The sequence below is a fragment of the Melanerpes formicivorus genome, unplaced genomic scaffold (assembly GCF_026170545.1).
Source record: "Melanerpes formicivorus ecotype bairdi unplaced genomic scaffold, bMelFor1.0.p_v2 SCAF_3, whole genome shotgun sequence".
NCBI classification, from domain to species: domain Eukaryota; kingdom Metazoa; phylum Chordata; class Aves; order Piciformes; family Picidae; genus Melanerpes; species Melanerpes formicivorus.
Genome location: NW_027142355.1, coordinates 39,764,928 through 39,783,369, shown reverse-complemented (window position 1 = coordinate 39,783,369; position 18,442 = coordinate 39,764,928). Strand labels below are relative to the sequence as shown.

The following is an 18,442-nucleotide window of genomic DNA, read 5'->3' as shown; positions in this document are numbered from 1 at the left end:
CCTCATCGTCCTCCTCTTTAAAAAGCAATGTTTTCCTTGCCTTATGAAACCAGGAGAGTTTCACACCGCTGTGCTGCGCTGCTTTCCTGTGGCCGTTTCCCATGCTGTGGTTCCGTGCGGTCTGCATCCAGCTGAAGCCCGGTTAGGCTTTCCGTGCCCCTCTTTGCACCAGCAACGCTCATCTTTTCCAGGGCGACCGCAGTCGAGATGAAATGGAGCCGTGGAGGGAGGAATTGCACTTTGGGAGGCTCTTGCTAGCGACTGCTGTGGCGATGGTGGCGTCTTACAAATTTCATCCCGTTCCCTTAGAAATGAAATGTAAATGGTAACTGTCAGGCCCCTTCTCTGCCTAATTTCTGAAAGCATAAAAGGAACCAGCAAGGACCTCTCCACAAGTGTTTAAAGATGTAAAACTCTGGAAATGTGGAGGGCAGCTGGAAAGGGCTTGAACATCACTTTTCTGTATGTCTGCAATAACGAGTGTCTGGCAGAGGAAGACAGAGAGCAGTTTTATTTCTGACAAGATCTATTTAAGAAGCTATTCATATTTTTGGTCGTTTTCAAGTAACTCAGGTGGAGGCCAGCTCTGAAACTGTATTACTGAATTTACTGCGATCCAAGCAGAAGGAAAGCATAGCATTAGCAATGCTTTCAGACAGGGCACAGAAATGAAGATAAAGCATCTGAAAGGCATGGCATTTGGGGAGAGGGATTGAGCCCAAGCCGGGAGATCAGTTTCCAAGCTCAGGTGAAATCTCTGACAAAGCCTTTGGCTGAGAAAACCCTGTGTCATTTCAAAGCTGATGGGGTGTAGATAGCTCTCACATAGCATTAGCTCTGAAATGCTATACTAAATGACACAGGGGACAGGAAGGCATGTTGAGTGTAATGGAAGGATGCACAGAAAGTAGCACGTGGAGCTGTGCACCTCTTGGCATAGAAGACAAAGATAATGATTTGGATTTGGAAGGAGGCTGAAGAGCTGTAAGTTACTACTTGTAACATTTCTCTCATGGATCTAAAGACCTCCAAAATATTAACTGTAAGACTCAAAGGATTGATCTGTCTGGGGAAAGACACACACACATACACAATTTATTAGTGCATGAAAAAGACTGGATTATGAATTTGGGAGACAGATGGAAACAGGACTGGTCTAGGCAGCAAGCAGAAGTATTGGGAAGCAGGCAAGGAAAGAATGGTTTAATGGTCTTGACAATTAATGTTAGAGTCAGAACTGATTTGGAGCAGTGGGTCATCAAATGAAATGTAGAGGCTGGAACACAATTATTAGATGAAGTCATCAGAAAGAAAACAGTAAAGAAAAATAACCCTGATCTTACCTGTTTCTACAGGAAAGCCCATGAAGTGATTCAAACACTGAAGTGGTTGCCCGTAGAGAAGAAAATCAGGAAGGGAGAGTACTTTATAGATTTCAAAATCATCAAATCATTTAATGATCTCTATTCAAAATATCTGTTACAGAACCTGATACAGAAATGCCTGGAACGAAACACCTAACTTGTGGCCAGTGAGGCACGTGTTTTAGAAGGACATGAAACCTTCACATTTTGGCTAAAATACAACAATTCTCTATTTTCTGTGGGGATTACTCCTGCTCAAATTCTAGTATACTGCATTTGGAAGGTTTTGAGACACTCAACACTTCTCTGATACCATGGCTAAATTTGAGACACTGTAATGGAATAGGCACATGCTTGCTGATTTGGTGGTTCATGCCTGCCTGACTTGTTTGGCTGCCTGGTATCTGTCCATCTGCTCATATGATGAAAATACATCCTGGTAGAATATTAGGTTCTCAAGACAACTGTACACATCTATCTATATTTGAGAATGAATGCACTGTTAGTCTGTATTAAAATTAAGACTGGGAGACTTGATAGCAGCTTATCTGAATGCATTACCACAGCTAAATGGCACTGGAGATCAGAAACCAACCATTAGAGGTCCTGAAACCCATCATAAACCAAAATTATTCTTCCTCATATTCCTCTAAAATTCTAGCTGGTTGTTCTTCAAAATTATACACAGGATCACAGGATATTAGGGGTTGGAAGTGACCTCTGGAGATCTTGGAGTCCAAACCCCCTGCCAAAGCAGGGCCGTAGAATTTAACATAGGTCACATAGGAGGAACACATCTGGACAGGTCTTGAAAGACTCCAGAGGAGAAGACTCCACAAGCCCTCTGGGGAGCCTGTTCCAGTGCTCTGCGACCATCAGATTGGCATGATGGGCTGAGCCTAAGGGCATGAGATTGAACACATCAAAGTGCTGGGATGTACACACTGGCTATAACAACCCCATGCAGTGCTACAGGCTGGGGACAGAGTGCCTGGAGAGCAGCCAGGCAGAAAGGGACCTAGTGGTACTGGTTGACAGTAGGATGAACATGAGCCAGCAGTGTGCCCAGGCGGCCAAGAAGGCCGAGGGCATCCTGGCCTATATCAGGAACAGTGTGGCCAGCAGGAGCAGGGAGGTCATTCTGCCCCTGTACTCAGCACTGGTTAGGCCACACCTTGAGTCCTGTGTCCAGTTCTGGGCCCCTCAGTTTAGGAAAGATGTTGACTTGCTGGAGCATGTCCAGAGAAGGGCAACAAAGCTGGGGAGGGGTCTGGAGGCTGAGTAGTGGAGAATATCATCTCTGTTTGCTTTTGCTTCTCCATGGCCTTTGCTTGTGTTTCACATTATTACATTGCTTCAATCTTGTTACCAGCCTTTTGTTATATTTTCCCCTCTCCCCTGTCCATTTAAAAAGGGGAGTGACAGAGTGGCTTTGGTGGGCATTTGGCCCCCAGCCAGGGCCAAACCACTACAACATGGTACTGTAGGTGAGGTCTTACCAGAGCAAAGTGGCAGAATCACCTCTCTCAATCTGCTGGCCATGCTTCTTTGGATGCAACCCAGGATGCCACTGGCATTGTTGGCTCATGTCCAGCTGCTCACCCACCAAACTCCCAAGTCCTTCTCCACCGGGCTGCTTTCTATCACCTCATTCCCCAGTCTTTATTGGTAATGAGGATTGTTCCAATCCAAGTGCAGGACACTGCACTTGATCTTGTTGACCATCATGAGGTTCACCTGGTCCCACCACTCCAGCTTGTCCAGGTTCCTCTGGATGACATTTTGTCCCTCTGGCATATTGACAGCACCACTCAGCTAGGTGTCATCTGCAAACTTGCTGATGATGCACTCCATCCCACTGTCTACATCAGTGATAAAAATATTGAACAGTACTGGTCCCAGTATGGCCCCCTGGGGGACACCACTTGTTGCTGATCTCCATCTGGACTTCCAGCCAAGCGGGTGATGTTACAGTCCATTGCATTGCCTGTTCTGTAAATTGGTTGCAAAGAATATTTTCAGATGCTAATCAGATTTCATTATAATGACTGTACAAAGAGTAGAAACCGTGCTTTCAGTTGTACCCTCCAGAAAAGCGTTCAGATCCAGTTTTAGATAGAGAGAACTGGTTTGTGTTTTAATACACCAGAAAGCTGACAGTTGCCTTCTTGCGTCTCGTTCATCACGTCACTGCTGCAAATTGGACACAGGCACAGAAAGCTCTCTGCTTAAGTGTTTTCACATTTTACTCTGAGTTATTCTTTGTACTACAGTTCCAGGGTTGGTTGTTAGTTGTTGTGGTTTGTTGGGTTTTTTTTTTCTTACATATGTTTCTCTCTGAAAATTTATTTGTAAATGTGAAAATTTGTTTGCACTGACATAGAATGCATACATAGAATAGACCAGGTTGGAAGAGACCTTCAAGATCATCGTGTCCCACCCATCAACCAATCCAACCCACCTAAACAACTAACCCATGGCACCAAGCACCCCATCAAGTCTCCTCCTGAACACCTCCAGTGATGGTGACTCCACCACCTCCCCAGGCAGCCCATTCCAATGGGCAATCACTCTCTCTGTATAGAACTTCTTCCTGACATCCAACCTAAACTTCCCATGGCGCAGCCTGAGACTGTGTCCTCTTGTTCTGGTGCTGGCTGCCTGGGAAAAGAGACCAACATCTGCCTGTCTACAACCTCCCTTCAGGTAGTTGTAGAGAGCAATAAGGTCACCCCTGAGTCTCCTCCTCTCCAGGCTAAGCAATCCCAGCTCCCTCAGCCTCTCCTCATATGGCTTGTGTTCCAAACCCCTCACCAACTTCGTTGCCCTTCTCTGGACTTGTTCCAGCAAGTCAACCTCCTTCCTAAACTGAGGGGCCCAGAACTGGACACAGGACTCGAGGTGCAGCCTAACCAGTGCAGTGTATGGGGGCAGAATGACCTCCCTGCTCCTGCTGGCCACACTGTTCTTGATGCAGGCCAGGATGCCATTGGCTACCAGTTCTCTTTGTGTTTTTCTTTCAGGTAATTTCATTAAGATATATTACAGAGTATGGGTATTATGGCATTTATTTTCAGTTAGGTGAGATTTGTAAGGAATGTTAATATCCTTTACTGTGCCAGGTGTAGACAAAGTGAAAGCAGGCACACTTTGGGTTTATAAGCTTTTCAGGAATTCTGAGAAAGGAGCTGGGGTTGCTTAGCCTGGAGAAGAAGAGGCTCAGAGGAATCCTTGGTCTCTTCTCCCAGGCAGCCAGTACCAGAACAAGAGGACACAGTCTCAGGCTGCGCCATGGGAGGTTTAGGTTGGCTGTTAGGAAGAAGTTCTATACAGAGAGAGTGATTGCCCATTGGAATGGGCTGCCTGGGGAGGTGGTGGAGTCACCATCCTTGGAAGTGTTTAGGAGGAGACTTGATGGGGTGCTTGGTGCCATGGGTTAGCTGATTAGATGGTGTTGGATGATGTGTTGGATGCAATGATCTTGAAGGTCTCTTCCAACCTGGTCTGGTCTATTCTATTCTATTCTATTCTATTCTATTCTGTTCTGTTCTGTTCTGTTCTGTTCTGTTCTATTCTATGCATGTGCTTACAGAATAGAGAATTAACCAGGTTGGAAAAGACCTTTGTGATCATCAAGTCCAACCTATCTCCTGAGAAAAAGGCCAAAACAGGAGATACTTTCTAAATGTTTCTAACGGTGCTGGACTGGTTTTAGTTTTTATATGTTTGGGTTTGGGGTTTTTTTTAATTACAAATGTTAGAAATTATTATCACATTTTCATTCACAAATAGTTTTAACTGTTACTGTTGGAGACCTTGGCAAATAATAATCCAGTCAAAAAAGCTGAATTTCTAAAGAGCCTTGCGTTCTGTCTTGAGTGGAATATCAACAAGGACAATTTTGTTGTCTGGTAACTGTTTTGGTACCTATCAGAAAAAAAACAACCAAACCAAATTTAATCCCTTTTGGTAAAATAGGCCCTGAAGGGTGCCTACAAGCAAGCTGGGAAGAGCCATTTTACAAGGGTTTGTAGTGAAAGAATGAGGGACAATAGATTTAGGCTTGAGGGGGGCAGATTTAGGTTAGATATTAGGAAGAAATTCTTTGCAGTGCGGGTGGTGGGATGCTGGAACAGGTTGCCCGCGGAGGTTATGGATGCCCCCTTCCTGAAGGTTTAAAGAGGATAGGATAGGATAGGATAGGATAGGATAGGATAGGATAGGATAGGATAGGATAGGATAGGATAGGATAGGATAGGATAGGATAGGATTAACCAGGTTGGAAAAGACTTTGAGATGTTCAAAGCCATGCTGGATGAGGCCTTGAGTGGCCTGGTCTAGAGAAATGTGTCCCTGCCCATGGCAGGGGGCATTGGAACTAGATGATCATTAAGATCCCTTCCAATCCAAACCATTCTGTGATTCTATCAGTCTCAGAATTACTAAATGATTCCTACTAAAATGTTCAGCTTAAATGTGTGAAATGTACATTTTTGAAACTAAGAGCTAAAAAATACCAAACTCAAGCATTTCATCCTGAGTCAAACAAAATATGCATTGGAATCTTAACTTTGGCTCACACCTGACTGGCAATAAAAATTCATTTAATTCTCCCAGGAGGTTCACCAGCTACAAAGCATCTTGGAAAGTATGTGAGTGTAGTGACCATAAATCAGAATGTTTCATATAGTGAACCATTTCATGTCTTAAAAAAGCCAGAGTGTGTATTGTCAGAAAAGGTGGCTAGCAAATGTCTCTTGACAAGTTTGTACACAAGAAAGAAGTCCTCATGTTGACTGAATTATAGTAACCAAGCTCTGCCGAAACAATGGAATTTTTTCCACATTTGCTCAAGTTCAGCTAAGAGCAAAATCTGACCTTGGTTCTGAAAGGGGAATGCAGATGAAGAGAAAGAATGTGTTTTCCCACTTAAGGAAGCAAAATGAATGGAATTTGGGGTCAGAGTGGCTGGAGAGCTCCCAAACAGAGAGGGACCTGGGGGTGCTGATCGACAGCCGCCTAAATATGAGCCAGCAGTGTGCCCAGGTGGCCAAGAGGGCCAATGGCATCCTGGCCTGCATCAGGAATAGTGTGGCCAGCAGGAGCAGGGAAGTCATTGTGCCCCTGTACTCTGCATTGGTTAGGCCGCACCTTGAGTCCTGTGTCCAGTTCTGGGCCCCTCAGTTCAAGAAGGACATTGAGACACTTGAATGTGTCCAGAGAAGGGCAACAAGGCTGGGGAGAGGCCTTGAGCACAGCCCTGTGGGGAGAGGCTGAGGGAGCTGGGGTTGTTTTGCCTGCAGAAGAGGAGGCTCAGGGGTGACCTCATTGCCCTCTACAACTACCTGAAGGATGGTTGTAGCCAGGAAGGGGTTGGCCTCTTCTCCCAGGCAACCAGCACCAGAACAAGGGGACACAGTCTCAAGCTGCACCAGGGAAGGTTTAGACTCAAGGTGAGGAGGAAGTTCTTCACCGAGCGAGTCATTGGTCATTGGAATGTGCTGCCCAGGGAGGTGGTTGAGTCATCGTCCCTGGAGGCTTTCAAGAGGAGATTGGACGTGGTACTTGGTGCCATGGTCTAGTCATGGGGTCTGTGTTGATAGGTTGAACTCGATGATCCTCGAGGTCCTTTCCAACCTAAGTTATACTGTGATACTGTGATACTGTTACTTCTCTCTGATTCCAAGTCTTTATTGCTTTTATTTCACAGTAAGTGCTGTTAGAGAGCTGCTCAGCACTATTAACAGAACCCTTTTATGTTCTGTGCAGATGATGACACGTTTGCCACTGTGTTTTGTGAAAACTCTAACAAGCTTCTCGATGTACATTTGTTTGCCCTGGCTGCTAAGTATTATTCCTTGTCCAGTCTTGGTGTGTGCACCCCATTAGAAGAAATGCTTGAAGCACTGGGAGGAGAGAATCAAGGAGTAACAGGTACATTTAGATTTGTATTTACATTTTTACTAGTTGTATTGTATTTGTGTTTACTTTTTGCTCTTTACTGTTTGATTTGGGTTTGGAGAGTGGTTTAGCTTCTTGCTTTGGTTTCATTTATTCTTAGGGAGTTCCTGTGAGTACTGTGTCCAGTTCTGGGCCCCTCAGTTTAGGAAGGAGGTTGACTTGCTGGAACGAGTCCAGAGAAGGGCAACGAAGTTGGTGAGGGGTTTGGAACACAGCCCTGTGAGGAGAGGCTGAGGGAGCTGGGGCTGCTTAGCCTGGAGAAGAGGAGGCTCAGGGGAAACCTTATTGCTCTCTACAACTACCTGAAGGGAGGTTGTAGCCAGGTGGGGGTTGGTCTCTTCTCCCAGGCAACCAGCACCAAAACAAGAGGACACAGTCTCAAGCTGCGCCAGGGGAGGTTTAGGCTGGATGTTAGGAAGAAGTTCTACACAGAGAGAGAGATTGGCCATTGGAATGGGCTGCCCAAGGAGAAGGTGGAGTTGCCATCATTGGAGGTATTTAGGAGAAGACTTGATAGAGTGCTGGGTTGCATGGGTTAGTTGATTAGGTGGTGTTGGATGATAGGGTGGATGCGATGATCTCGAAGGTCTCTTCCAACCTGTTCTATTCTATTCTATTCTATTCTATTCTATTCTATTCTATTCTATTCTATTCTATTCTATTCTATTCTATTCTATCCTATCCTATCCTATCCTATCCTATCCTATCCTATCCTATCCTATCCTATCCTATTGCCTTTGTTTAGAAAATTGATTCCCTTGCCAGAATTTGAGCAGAGGAGTCACAGCATTCAGTACCTACGCATTCATTCTGAAATTCAGTTTTAAAGGGGAAAGATAAAGAAGCAGACATGTCACTATTAGAGAAACCTTGATGCTTCTCTTTGTTTTTTTTCTCCCTGGTTCCTATTCTTGCTTTTTGTCCAAAGTTTCATCCTAATACCTGGTAAATGGGTTTTCTTGCTGTATCTATTGTTTAATATTAAATATGTGATTTGGCATTTAGCTGAATGTGGCCCAAACGTTTTATTTACTCTGTGTGTTTTGGACAAATGCCAATTAGATGCCATAAAAGTATAGTAAGTTCATTTCCTGTAGTTAAAGAAAAGGAGTTATAACACTCTCAAGCTGGCATCAAGTTGAATACTGGAAACCTTAGCCCTGATTGTATTTTTCATATCAGATGATAGATTGGCTTTTATACTTACTTAGACTAGAGCAATTTTCACTGACAATGTGCTCTTCATGGAGTCCCCAGTCTTTATAACAGGTTTTCCACTGTCTTTCAGAGCTCTTATTAGTTTTTAAGAGACAGACTGAGTAGTGCTCTGCCTTCTAGTGTTTTATCTCCTCTAATACATTAAAACTCTGACATTTCTTACCCTAAGTGATAGAACCATTATATAAATGTTGGGAACTTCTCCCATTTTCTACAGCAATTTTCCCTTTCCAATTTTGCTGTTTTCTGTGGTTGCCTCTCCAGTTTTTCATTTCCACTAAAATGCCTTAGCTAAGATACTCTTAATGGTTTGGTGTGCATTGTTCTTTCTTTCTGGCTTCTTTCCTTCTGCTCTTTGTTCATCTGAAGCCCTTTTTTTGTGTGTGTTTGACAACTGTGCGCTGCTTATCTTCTGCTCGCCAGATAGATCTTGCATTTTTATTATGCTCCCATTCCCTGTGTGTTGCTTAGTCTAGTTAGAATAGAATAGAATAGAATAGAATAGAATAGAATAGAATAGAATAGAATAGAATAGAATAGACCAGGTTGGAAGAGACCCTCAAGATCATCACGTCCAACCCATCATCCAACACCACCTAATTAACTAAACCATGCAACCAAGCACCCTGTCAAGTCTCCTCCTGAACACCTCCAATGATGGTGACTCCACCACCTCCCTGGACAGCCCATTCCAATGGGCAATCACTCTCTCTATGTAGAATTTCATCCTAACCTCCAGCCTAAACCTCTCCTGGCACAGCTTGAGACTGTGTCCTATTGTTCTGGTGCTGGTTGCCTGGGAAAAGAGACCAACTTCTGCCTGTCTGCAACCTCACCTAAAGGTAGTTGTACAGAGAGTGATAAGGTCACCCCTGAGTCTCCTCCTCTCCAGGCTGAGCAGCCCCAGCTCCCTCAGCCTCTCCTCATAGGGCTTGTGTTCCAAACCCCTCACCAACTTTGTTGACCTTCTCTGGACACGCTCCAGCAAGTCAACCTCCTTCCTAAACTGAGGGGCCCAGAACTGGACACAGGACTCAAGGTGTGGCCTAACCAGTGCAGTGTACAGGGGCAGAATGACCTCCCTGCTCCTGCTGGCCAAACTGTTCTTGATGCAGGCCAGGATGCCATTGGCCCTCCTGGCTGCCTGGGCACCCTGCAGGCTCATGTTCACCCTACTATCAACCAGTACCCCCAGGTCCCTCTCTGCCTGGCCGCTCTCCAGCCACTCTGACCCCAGCCTGTAGCTCTGCGTGGGGTTGTTGTGGCCAATGTGCAGAACCCGGCACTTGGATGTGTTGAATCTCCTGCCGCTGGACTCTGCCCATCCGTCCAGCCTGTTGAGGTCCCTCTAGTTCTACCTTGGTCTACTTGTACTGATATTCATATATGGATTCACTTCCTTAAAACTACAAGGAGGCTCTCATCTACTAGTCCTGCAGAATGGAGCTTCAGGCACAAGGCAATTGCCGAAAGTTTTGTTCTGTGTCTTGTGGGAGTGCTGCTCAGCTGGGTAACTGGGGCCTTGGTTTGTGATGCAGTAATTTTAAATTGTACCTCCCAGGAAAAATAAAGCATGTTCCAAATGTAGACAATGGTATTATAATTCAAAACCTTTGTCGTGAATTGGCAGCAAGTATCAGTTAATTTAACTTAACTGAAGTTCCTGTTAAGCATTTGCCATAGGCAAAAGACCAAATTATGGCTTCATAATGTACAAGTTGACAAATGAAACACTTTTAACTTTAAGATATTTTAGATACTTTGGACTTAATTCTGTATTTCAGAAAATATATTAGCTTCTTGATGTACTAAGGCTTGCAAGTCTGAGAACACTGGAGACTTTGCCGTGGTGTTGCTCATATTCTGCAAAGCCTGCATCAGGAGGATTTTGTTTATGTTTCAGATGTTTTTAATGTGTTTTCGAGTTCTAAGACAAACATGCTTATGAGCCTGTTCCCACACATAGTTCCCTAACTTCTTCACCATCTTAATGTAGACACATTGCTGTCCTTCCCTGGAATCATTGGTAAGCACCAACATTCTCTCTACAACTACCTGAAGGGGGGTTGTAAACAGGCAGAGGTTGGTCTCTTCTCCCAGGCAGCCAGCACCAGAACAAGAGGACACAGTCTCAGGCTGCGCCAGGGGAAGTTCAGGCTGGAGGTCAGGAGGAAGTTTTACACAGAGAGAGTGATTGCCCATTGGAATGGGCTGCCCGGGGAGGTGGTGGAGTCGCCGTCACTGGAGGTGTTCAGGAGGAGACTTGACAGGGTGCTTGGTTACATGGGTTAGTTGATTAGGTGGTGTTGGATGATAGGTTGGACATGAGATCTTGAAGGTCTCTTCCAACCTGGTTTATTCTATTCTATTCTATTATTCTATTCTATTTTTAGTGGACCCAGCTACTCAGAATGGAGTTTGGAGTCTAAAGGGTTTTCTTAACTTCTTAACGAAGGTTGCTGCGGTCCTTAGGCACCATCAGGTTGCTTGCATTAAACACGTGGGGTGTAGAAGAGCGTGGTCTGAGGCCAAGAAGCCAGCAGGGAGAATTTCATCTATTACAAAGGTTTTATCTGATGTAAGAAATGATAATTGCTAGGGTATTGAATTAGGAGTGCTCCCTCCCTTTGCAATGTGTTTATGGCCAAGGGAATAGAATTAGAATAGAATAGAATAGAATAGAATAGAATAGAATAGAATAGAATAGAATAGAAGTAGAATAGAATGGGATAGAATAGACCAGGTTGGAAGAGACCTCAAGATCATCGTGTCCAACCTATCATCCAACGCCACCTAATCAACTAACCCATGGCACCAAGCACCCTGTCAAGTCTCCTCCTGAACACCTCCAGTGATGGCAACTCCACCACCTCCCCGGGCAGCCCATTCCAATGGGCAATCACTCTCTCTGTGTAAAACTTCCTCCTGACCTCCAGCCTAAACCTCCCCTGCTGCACCCTGAGACTGTGTCCTCTTGTTCTGCTACTGGCTGCCTGGGAGAAGAGACCAACCTCTGCCTGTCTACAACCCCCTTCAGGTAGTTGTAGACAGCAATAAGGTCACCCCTGAGTCTCTTCTTCTCTAGGCTAAGCATCCCCAGCTCCTTCAGCCTCTCCTTATAGGGCTTGTGTTCCAAGCCCCTCACCAGCTGTGTTGCCCTTCTCTGGACATGCTCCAGCAAGTCAACCTTCTTCCTAAACTGAGGGGCCCAGAACTGGACACAGGACTCGAAGTGTGGCCTAACCAGTGCAGTGTACAGGGGCAGAATGACCTCCCTGCTCCTGCTGGCCACACTGTTCTTGATGCAGGCCAGGATGCCATTGGCCCTCCTGGCTGCCTGGGCACACTGCAGGCTCATGTTCAGCCTACCATGAACCAGTACCCCCAGGTCCCTCTCTGCCTGGCTGCTCTCCAGCCACTCTGACCCCAGCCTGTAGCTCTGCATGGGGTTGTTGTGGCCAATGTGCAGAACCCGGCACTTGGATGTGTTCAATCTCATGCCGTTGGATTCTGCCCATCTGTCCAGCCTGTCGAGGTCCCTCTAGTTCTACCTTGTTTTACTTGTACTGATATTCATATATGGATTCACTTCCTTAAATCTCTCTAACAAGCGATAGTCACACAGTGACTGTTAACAAGTCCATCTTTAAATTGCATGTACTGGATGATCCCTGCCTCAATGTTGTTTTGGGAGTTTTTTTTTGTATAAAGATCATTAGTATTCAGTATCACCAAGGTTGGAAGAGACCTCAAAGATCATCGAGTCCAACCTGTCACCACAGACCTCATGACTAGAGTAGGGAGGACACTACTGCCCACTGCAGGCTTGAACTCATGACCTTCCCATTAAGGGTCTGATGCACTACCAACTGAGCCACATCTAACCTCCTGTCTCACTTCTTTTATCTTATGGAATCAAATCATAGTAGTTTAACTTCTGTATAGGTGGTGCTGTCTGGTATGGAGTGTGCATTTCTTTCTTTAATCTGGTGTATCTGATTGTCCACAGGGAGCTGGGCTATAGAACCTCTGCGCTCTGCCGTGGGAGATCTTAGGAAGATCTGCTTTGGCCCTGTGTAAAAGAAAGTCTGTCCTCAATCTGTTAGATGGCATTATAGAAAAGAAGATGTTTTTCAAGGGCAAAGCAGCTACCTGTGCTAGGGATTCACAATGGAAATAAGCAACATTTCAGCACCAGATAAAACTAGTAGCACTAAGCTTTCTGTTATAGCCAAGGTAGTTCTGTGAAATATTCAAAGTTCACTTTCTTTCTTTCTTTCTTTTTTTTTTCCATCACAAAAGGAAATGGATCTCCAGATTTCTGCTGGTCTTTCAAATTTGGATTTGTTCTGCTTGCATACCTGTAATAAGGAAATCTACAAGTGTAATTATATGTTTCAAGAAAGTAATTTTGTGGCAGCAGAATTAATGTGCAGTTTGTTTGAAACTAGTCTACATTATTACTTCTTTTTTTTCCAAATCTGCAGTTGTCTTGGCAATATAAAACAGTCCTCAAGTGCAAGACTGTGCCTGCTTCTTTTGCAAAATAATGTAAACCTACCAGAATGTGAAGAAAATACAGCAATAATAAAATGTGTAAAAAAAAATCTGTAGTGATTTGCAAACTGTCATTTTCCCTGAGCTGAAACATAAAGAGGGTGTTCATTCTGCAATAAGTAGGAAAAGAAGTCTTAAAAGGATTAAGCATCTTTAGTAGCTAAGGTGAAATATGCTTTGTGTCTGTAGATATAAGCAAGCTCTGGTAGTTCTGCCTGAAATCACAGAATCGTAGAATCAATAAGGTTGGAAAAGACTTCAGAGATCATCAAGTCCAACCTCTCACCCAGCACCTCATGACTGCTAAACCATGGCTTGAAATGCCATCCAATCCCGTTTGAACACCTCCAGGGACGGTGATTCCACCACCTCCCTGGGCAGCACATTGCAATGGCTAACAACTCTCTCTGTGAAGGATAGGATAGGATAGGATAGGATAGGATAGGATAGGATAGGATAGGATAGGATAGGATAGGATAGGATAGGATAGGATAGGATAGGATAGGATAGGATAGGATAGGATAGGATAGACCAGGTTGGAAGAGACCTTCAAGATCATCATGTCCAACCCACCAACCAATCCAACCCACCTAAACAACTAACCCATGGCACCAAGCACCCCATCAAGTCTCCTCCTGAACACCTCCAATGATGGTGACTCCACTACCTCCCCAGGCCGCCCATTCCAATGGGCAATCACTCTCTCTGTATAGAACTTCTTCCTAACATCCAACCTAAACCTCCCCTGGTGCAGCCTGAGACTGTGTCCTCTTGTTCTGGTGCTGGCTGCCTGGGAGAAGAGAACTTTCTCTTCACTTCAGTTTCTGTAAGTTGTGTCTTCCTTGTGGATTTCTGGATTGCTGCCATGTTTGAAATGCTTAATTTGGCCTAGACAGTCTCTGAAATGGTCCTTCACACAGCATTACCCAATCCAGTCCTTTGAGTTTATACTCTAACAAAGAAGAAAAGTTGCAGTATGTGGCAATAGTTCAAAGTGGCAGCACTGCTTCAGAGAACAGTCAAACAACTTTTATTTCTGTCAAGTTAAATGTCTGTTTTTTCCTGTTCCCATTCTGCTTTTTTTTGATGGGCCTGTCCAGACACAAAAACGTTTCAAGTGTAGAGATACTTCTATTTTTTTTTAATGTCTTTTTTGTTTTTTCCCTTTTATTTGACATGTTTCTAAATTAAAGTTTTTAGGACACCACGTAGATGCTCATGATTTTAAAATTAAGGGAAATCTTTGGTGAAATGGCAAACATTTGTTTCTGCTCTTTGTTTTCCTTAGTCTTTTAGTCTTTTTTTTTTCTTTTCAGTTCATAGACTCTATATTAGATTTTAAGTATGGTCATAACAGTTTATTAGAAAAAAACCAGATGTTTAAGAAATAGAGAGATCCTGTGGGTTTCAGGAAAAACAGAGAAAACACTAGATTTCTCATGAGCTCCGTTCAATTCCCCACTCTCTTTTAAAGAAGTTACACTCTTGGCTCTGTTCCCAGCATAATTTGATCAAGGAAAGAACATAGTGGTTTTTTTTGCCTAATGATCAGTTTCTGGACAGATGAATGCATACTGTGCAAAAAAGTAGAGAACTGGAAAGTGTATTAGTCTGCCTAGTCATGTAGAGAAAGTCGTGTTTTCTGGGAGCATGCTTGTCAATAAGGTACAGTTTCTTCTACCCTCACACAGACCTAAAACACTTTCCATCAGGTTATCCAGAGCCAAGTCCCCTGTAGTGTTGGTTGCATAAGAGAAATGGATGGGTTTCTCCTCAGTGAGCAACTTCTGAGCTACTCCTTTGACAGGAAGATACAGAGATTAGCAAGTAGATGCTTGGTACTCTCCACGAGCAGTATACATGTGACAGAGATTGACGCCATCTCATTAACACATTCTCCAGCAACTCTGAAAGGAATGGTTTTATGCCATGAAGATGTAGCAGTTCTATAACACATCCATGGGGTAAATAAAGAAAAAAAATAAAGTGCATCTTAGAATGATAGAATGGTTTGGGTTGGAGGGGAGGTACCACTAAAGGTCATCTAGTCCAAACCTCCGTCAGTCGGCAGGGACGTCGTCCAGTAGATCAGGTTGCTCAGAGCCTTGTCCAGCCTGACCTTGAATATCTCAAGGGATGAGAACTCAACTACCTCCCGGGGCAACCTGTTCCAGTGTTCCACTACCCTGGCCTGCATCAGGAACAGTGTGGCCAGCAGGAGCAGGGAGGTCATTCTGCCCCTGTACACTGCACTGGTTAGGCCACACCTCGAGTACTGTGTCCAGTTCTGGGCCCCTCAGTTTAGGAAGGAGGTTGACTTGCTGGAACATGTCCAAAGAAGGGCAACAAAGCTGGGGAGGGGTTTGGAGCACAGCCCTGTGAGGAGAGGCTGAGGGAGCTGGGGTTGCTTAGCCTGGAGACGAAGAGGCTCAGGGGAGACCTTACTGCTCTCTACAACTGCCTGAAGGTAGGTTATGGACAGGCAGGGGCTGGTCTCTTCTGCCAGGCAACCAGCACCAGAACGAGAGGACACAGTCTCAAGCTGCACCAGGGGAGGTTTAGACTGGATGTTAGGAAGAAGTTCTTCCCAGAAAGAGTGATTGCCCATTGGAATGTGCTGCCCCAGGGAGGTGGTGGAGTCATCATCACTGGAGGTGTTCAGGAGGAGACTTGATGGGGTGTTTGGTGCCATGGTTTAGTTGTTTAGGTGGGTTGGATTGGTTGATGGGTTGGATGTGATGATCTGAAAGGTCTCTTCCAACCTGGTTTATTCTATTCTATTCTAGTTCTACAGTAGTATCTATTGTCTAATATCTGGTCAGTGTGGGTTTACAGTGTGTTGGATTTTACTGATTCATTTGTTATTGAGAAGTCTATTCTTGTAATAATTTAGTGAGTTTTAAAATCAAAATGACTATCCTAAAAATAGAAAAATACTCTGGCATGTCTTTAGGCTCATTTTTTTTCCTGATTGTTCACAAATTATTATTATGGGTTGTGTTAACATGTATGCATTTTTTATTCTGATACAGGTATCAAAACTGATGAGTTTATGAACAATAAGAAATCACACGAAGTGCAGGTAATGTCAGAGCTGGTAGACAACATAGCCAGTTATTGTGGTATAAAACAGGTAAGAAAGCTTTTTCTTTTTTTTTTTTACTGTATGTTACTATGTAGCTTCCAAATGATTCTCCTTTTTGTGTTTGAATACATCATTTTGATATTCTGTCACTGCTGTTCTGATTTTTTCCTGTGAATAACTGTTGCTGAGCGCCAGCCCTTAGGACCAAGCTGAAGGACAATTTGGATTACAAATGCATTGCTCCAAAGGAGCTGCCTTTCAGTGGGTCATGATCATTTTATGACTTGTTTTAAGAAATGACAATCAACTTCTGCAATATAGAATAAATATAGAATATAGAATATAGAATATAGAATATAGAATAGAATATAGAATAAACCAGGTTGGAAGAGACCTTCAAGATCATCACATCCAACCCATCAACCAATCCAGTCCACCTAAACAACTAACCCATGGCACCAAGCACCCCATCAAGTCTCCTCCTGAACACCTCCAATGATGGCGATTCCACCACCTCCCCAGGCAGCCCATTCCAATGGGCAATCACTCTTTCTGTGTAGAACTTCTTCCTAACATCCAACCTGAACCTCCCCTGGCTCAGCCTGAGACTGTGTCCTCTTGTTCTGGTACTGGCTGCCTGGGAGAAGAGGCTACAAATTGTGCTGCTTTTTGGCATGCACAGGTAATGCCATGTTTATCAGGTTTAGATTGCTGGCAATTTACCACAAGCATCAGCAGGAAAGCAAGTCTCCATTCTCCTGTTAAGCACACAGGATTGCCACATAGAGACCAGAGCAGAAAATCTTTCTCTGGCACAGGAAATGTTAAATTGTTTTCTGTTGTTTAATTCTGTTCACCTTTGTTTAGCATGGATTGAGGTATATCAATTAGGAGTTTTGTGAAGGCTTTTTTAGTTTGAAGAGAGGCCAGATTAAGAAAAGATTTATGTAGCAGAGTGTGCACAAACTATATTTGATAGAACACATGTGGACATCCATCATCATAGAATCATGGAATCAATCAGGGTTGGAAGGGACCATAAGGATCATCTAGTTCCGACCCCCCTGCCATGGGCAGGGACACCCCGCACTAGATCAGGCTGGCCAGAGCCTCATCCAGCCTGGCCTTAAACACCTCCAGGGACGGGGCCTCAACCACGTTCCTGGACAACCCATTCCAGGGCTTCACCACTCTCATGGTGAAGAACTTCCTCCTCATGTCCAGTCTGAATCTCCCCACCTCCAGCTTCATTCCATTCCCCCTAGTCTATCACATCTTTATCACCCAGTGATTGCACCATGAATTGGTCATTTATACATCAGATGGCAAGCTCATCCTTGGATTTCTTTCTCAAATTTGTTTGTAACTTAGTCCTTTTTCCCCCCATGTAGCTATGGTTGCACAGTGCATTATATCACTGTGGCATGAAAACCTTGTAGATGTTTACTTATGGATCAGTACTTGACTCTTTTGAGTGCCATATTTCACATTTTATTAGACAAAAATACACCAATACCATTTCCTTGGGTTACATACATGTAATTTTTTTGTGTAAGCCTTTTAAATCTTAAACTCTCTGTTAGAATCCATGTCTTAGACCTTCGCAGTGGTAAGGCTAAATTTTGTGGTATTGGGGTGAACTAAGTTGATTTGATCATTTTAATCTCTATAATGCTAGTAACTGGCTAATGTAGCTTCATCCTCACTTTGAACTGTAGATGGCTAATGGCTCTGATTCCTTTCTACATCTGAGCTGCACTGGTTCTCTATGCAAGCACATATGAGTGAAGTGGAGACTAATTTCCTCCAGCCTAATAGTCATCCCCACAAAAAACTTGTGGAAAGCAAAATGTATTTGTTTAAAACCAAAGATAAATAAGATGTCTACTCATATTTTGTGCTGAACATATTCCATTTGAGCCTTTGGTTTTTTCCCTAAGTAAATACACCTGAGTGTAGTCTAAACTTAATATATCAGGTGAGGATAAGGGGGAAAAGACCAGCTGCAGTTGGGCAGACCAAGCCTGTATAACTATGGTTTGTAGTATATCTTGTCCCTCCTACTGTGCCTGGCCTTTGTAACTGGAGAGTGCTAGCTGGCTTTCTTTATACCTGCACCAGGGAATTTGATAGAAATTAATGGTGTGGCCAGTCATGGGTTGAGGGTAGCATACATGACCATACTGACAGTATCACAGCACATTAAAAGTTGGAAGAGACCTCCAGAGATCATCAGGCCCAACCCCCTGCCAAGGTA

The 18,442-nt window shown here is 44.0% G+C and overlaps 1 protein-coding gene across 5 annotated transcripts in view; it reads left to right on the top strand.

Annotated features, from left to right (window-relative positions):
• The window catches only part of METTL25 (methyltransferase like 25), a 90,973-nt gene that overhangs the window by 704 nt on the left and 71,827 nt on the right, over positions 1–18,442 (top strand). For 4 of the 5 annotated variants that reach the window (XM_068170538.1, XM_068170530.1, XM_068170537.1 and 1 more), the window contains exons 2-3: positions 7,134–7,298; positions 16,133–16,233. In XM_068170538.1, coding sequence (XP_068026639.1) covers positions 7,134–7,298; positions 16,133–16,233 — 266 coding nt within the window. The remainder of the gene's footprint in view (positions 1–7,133; positions 7,299–16,132; positions 16,234–18,442) is intronic. The other variant, XM_068170533.1, reaches the window with a different exon arrangement.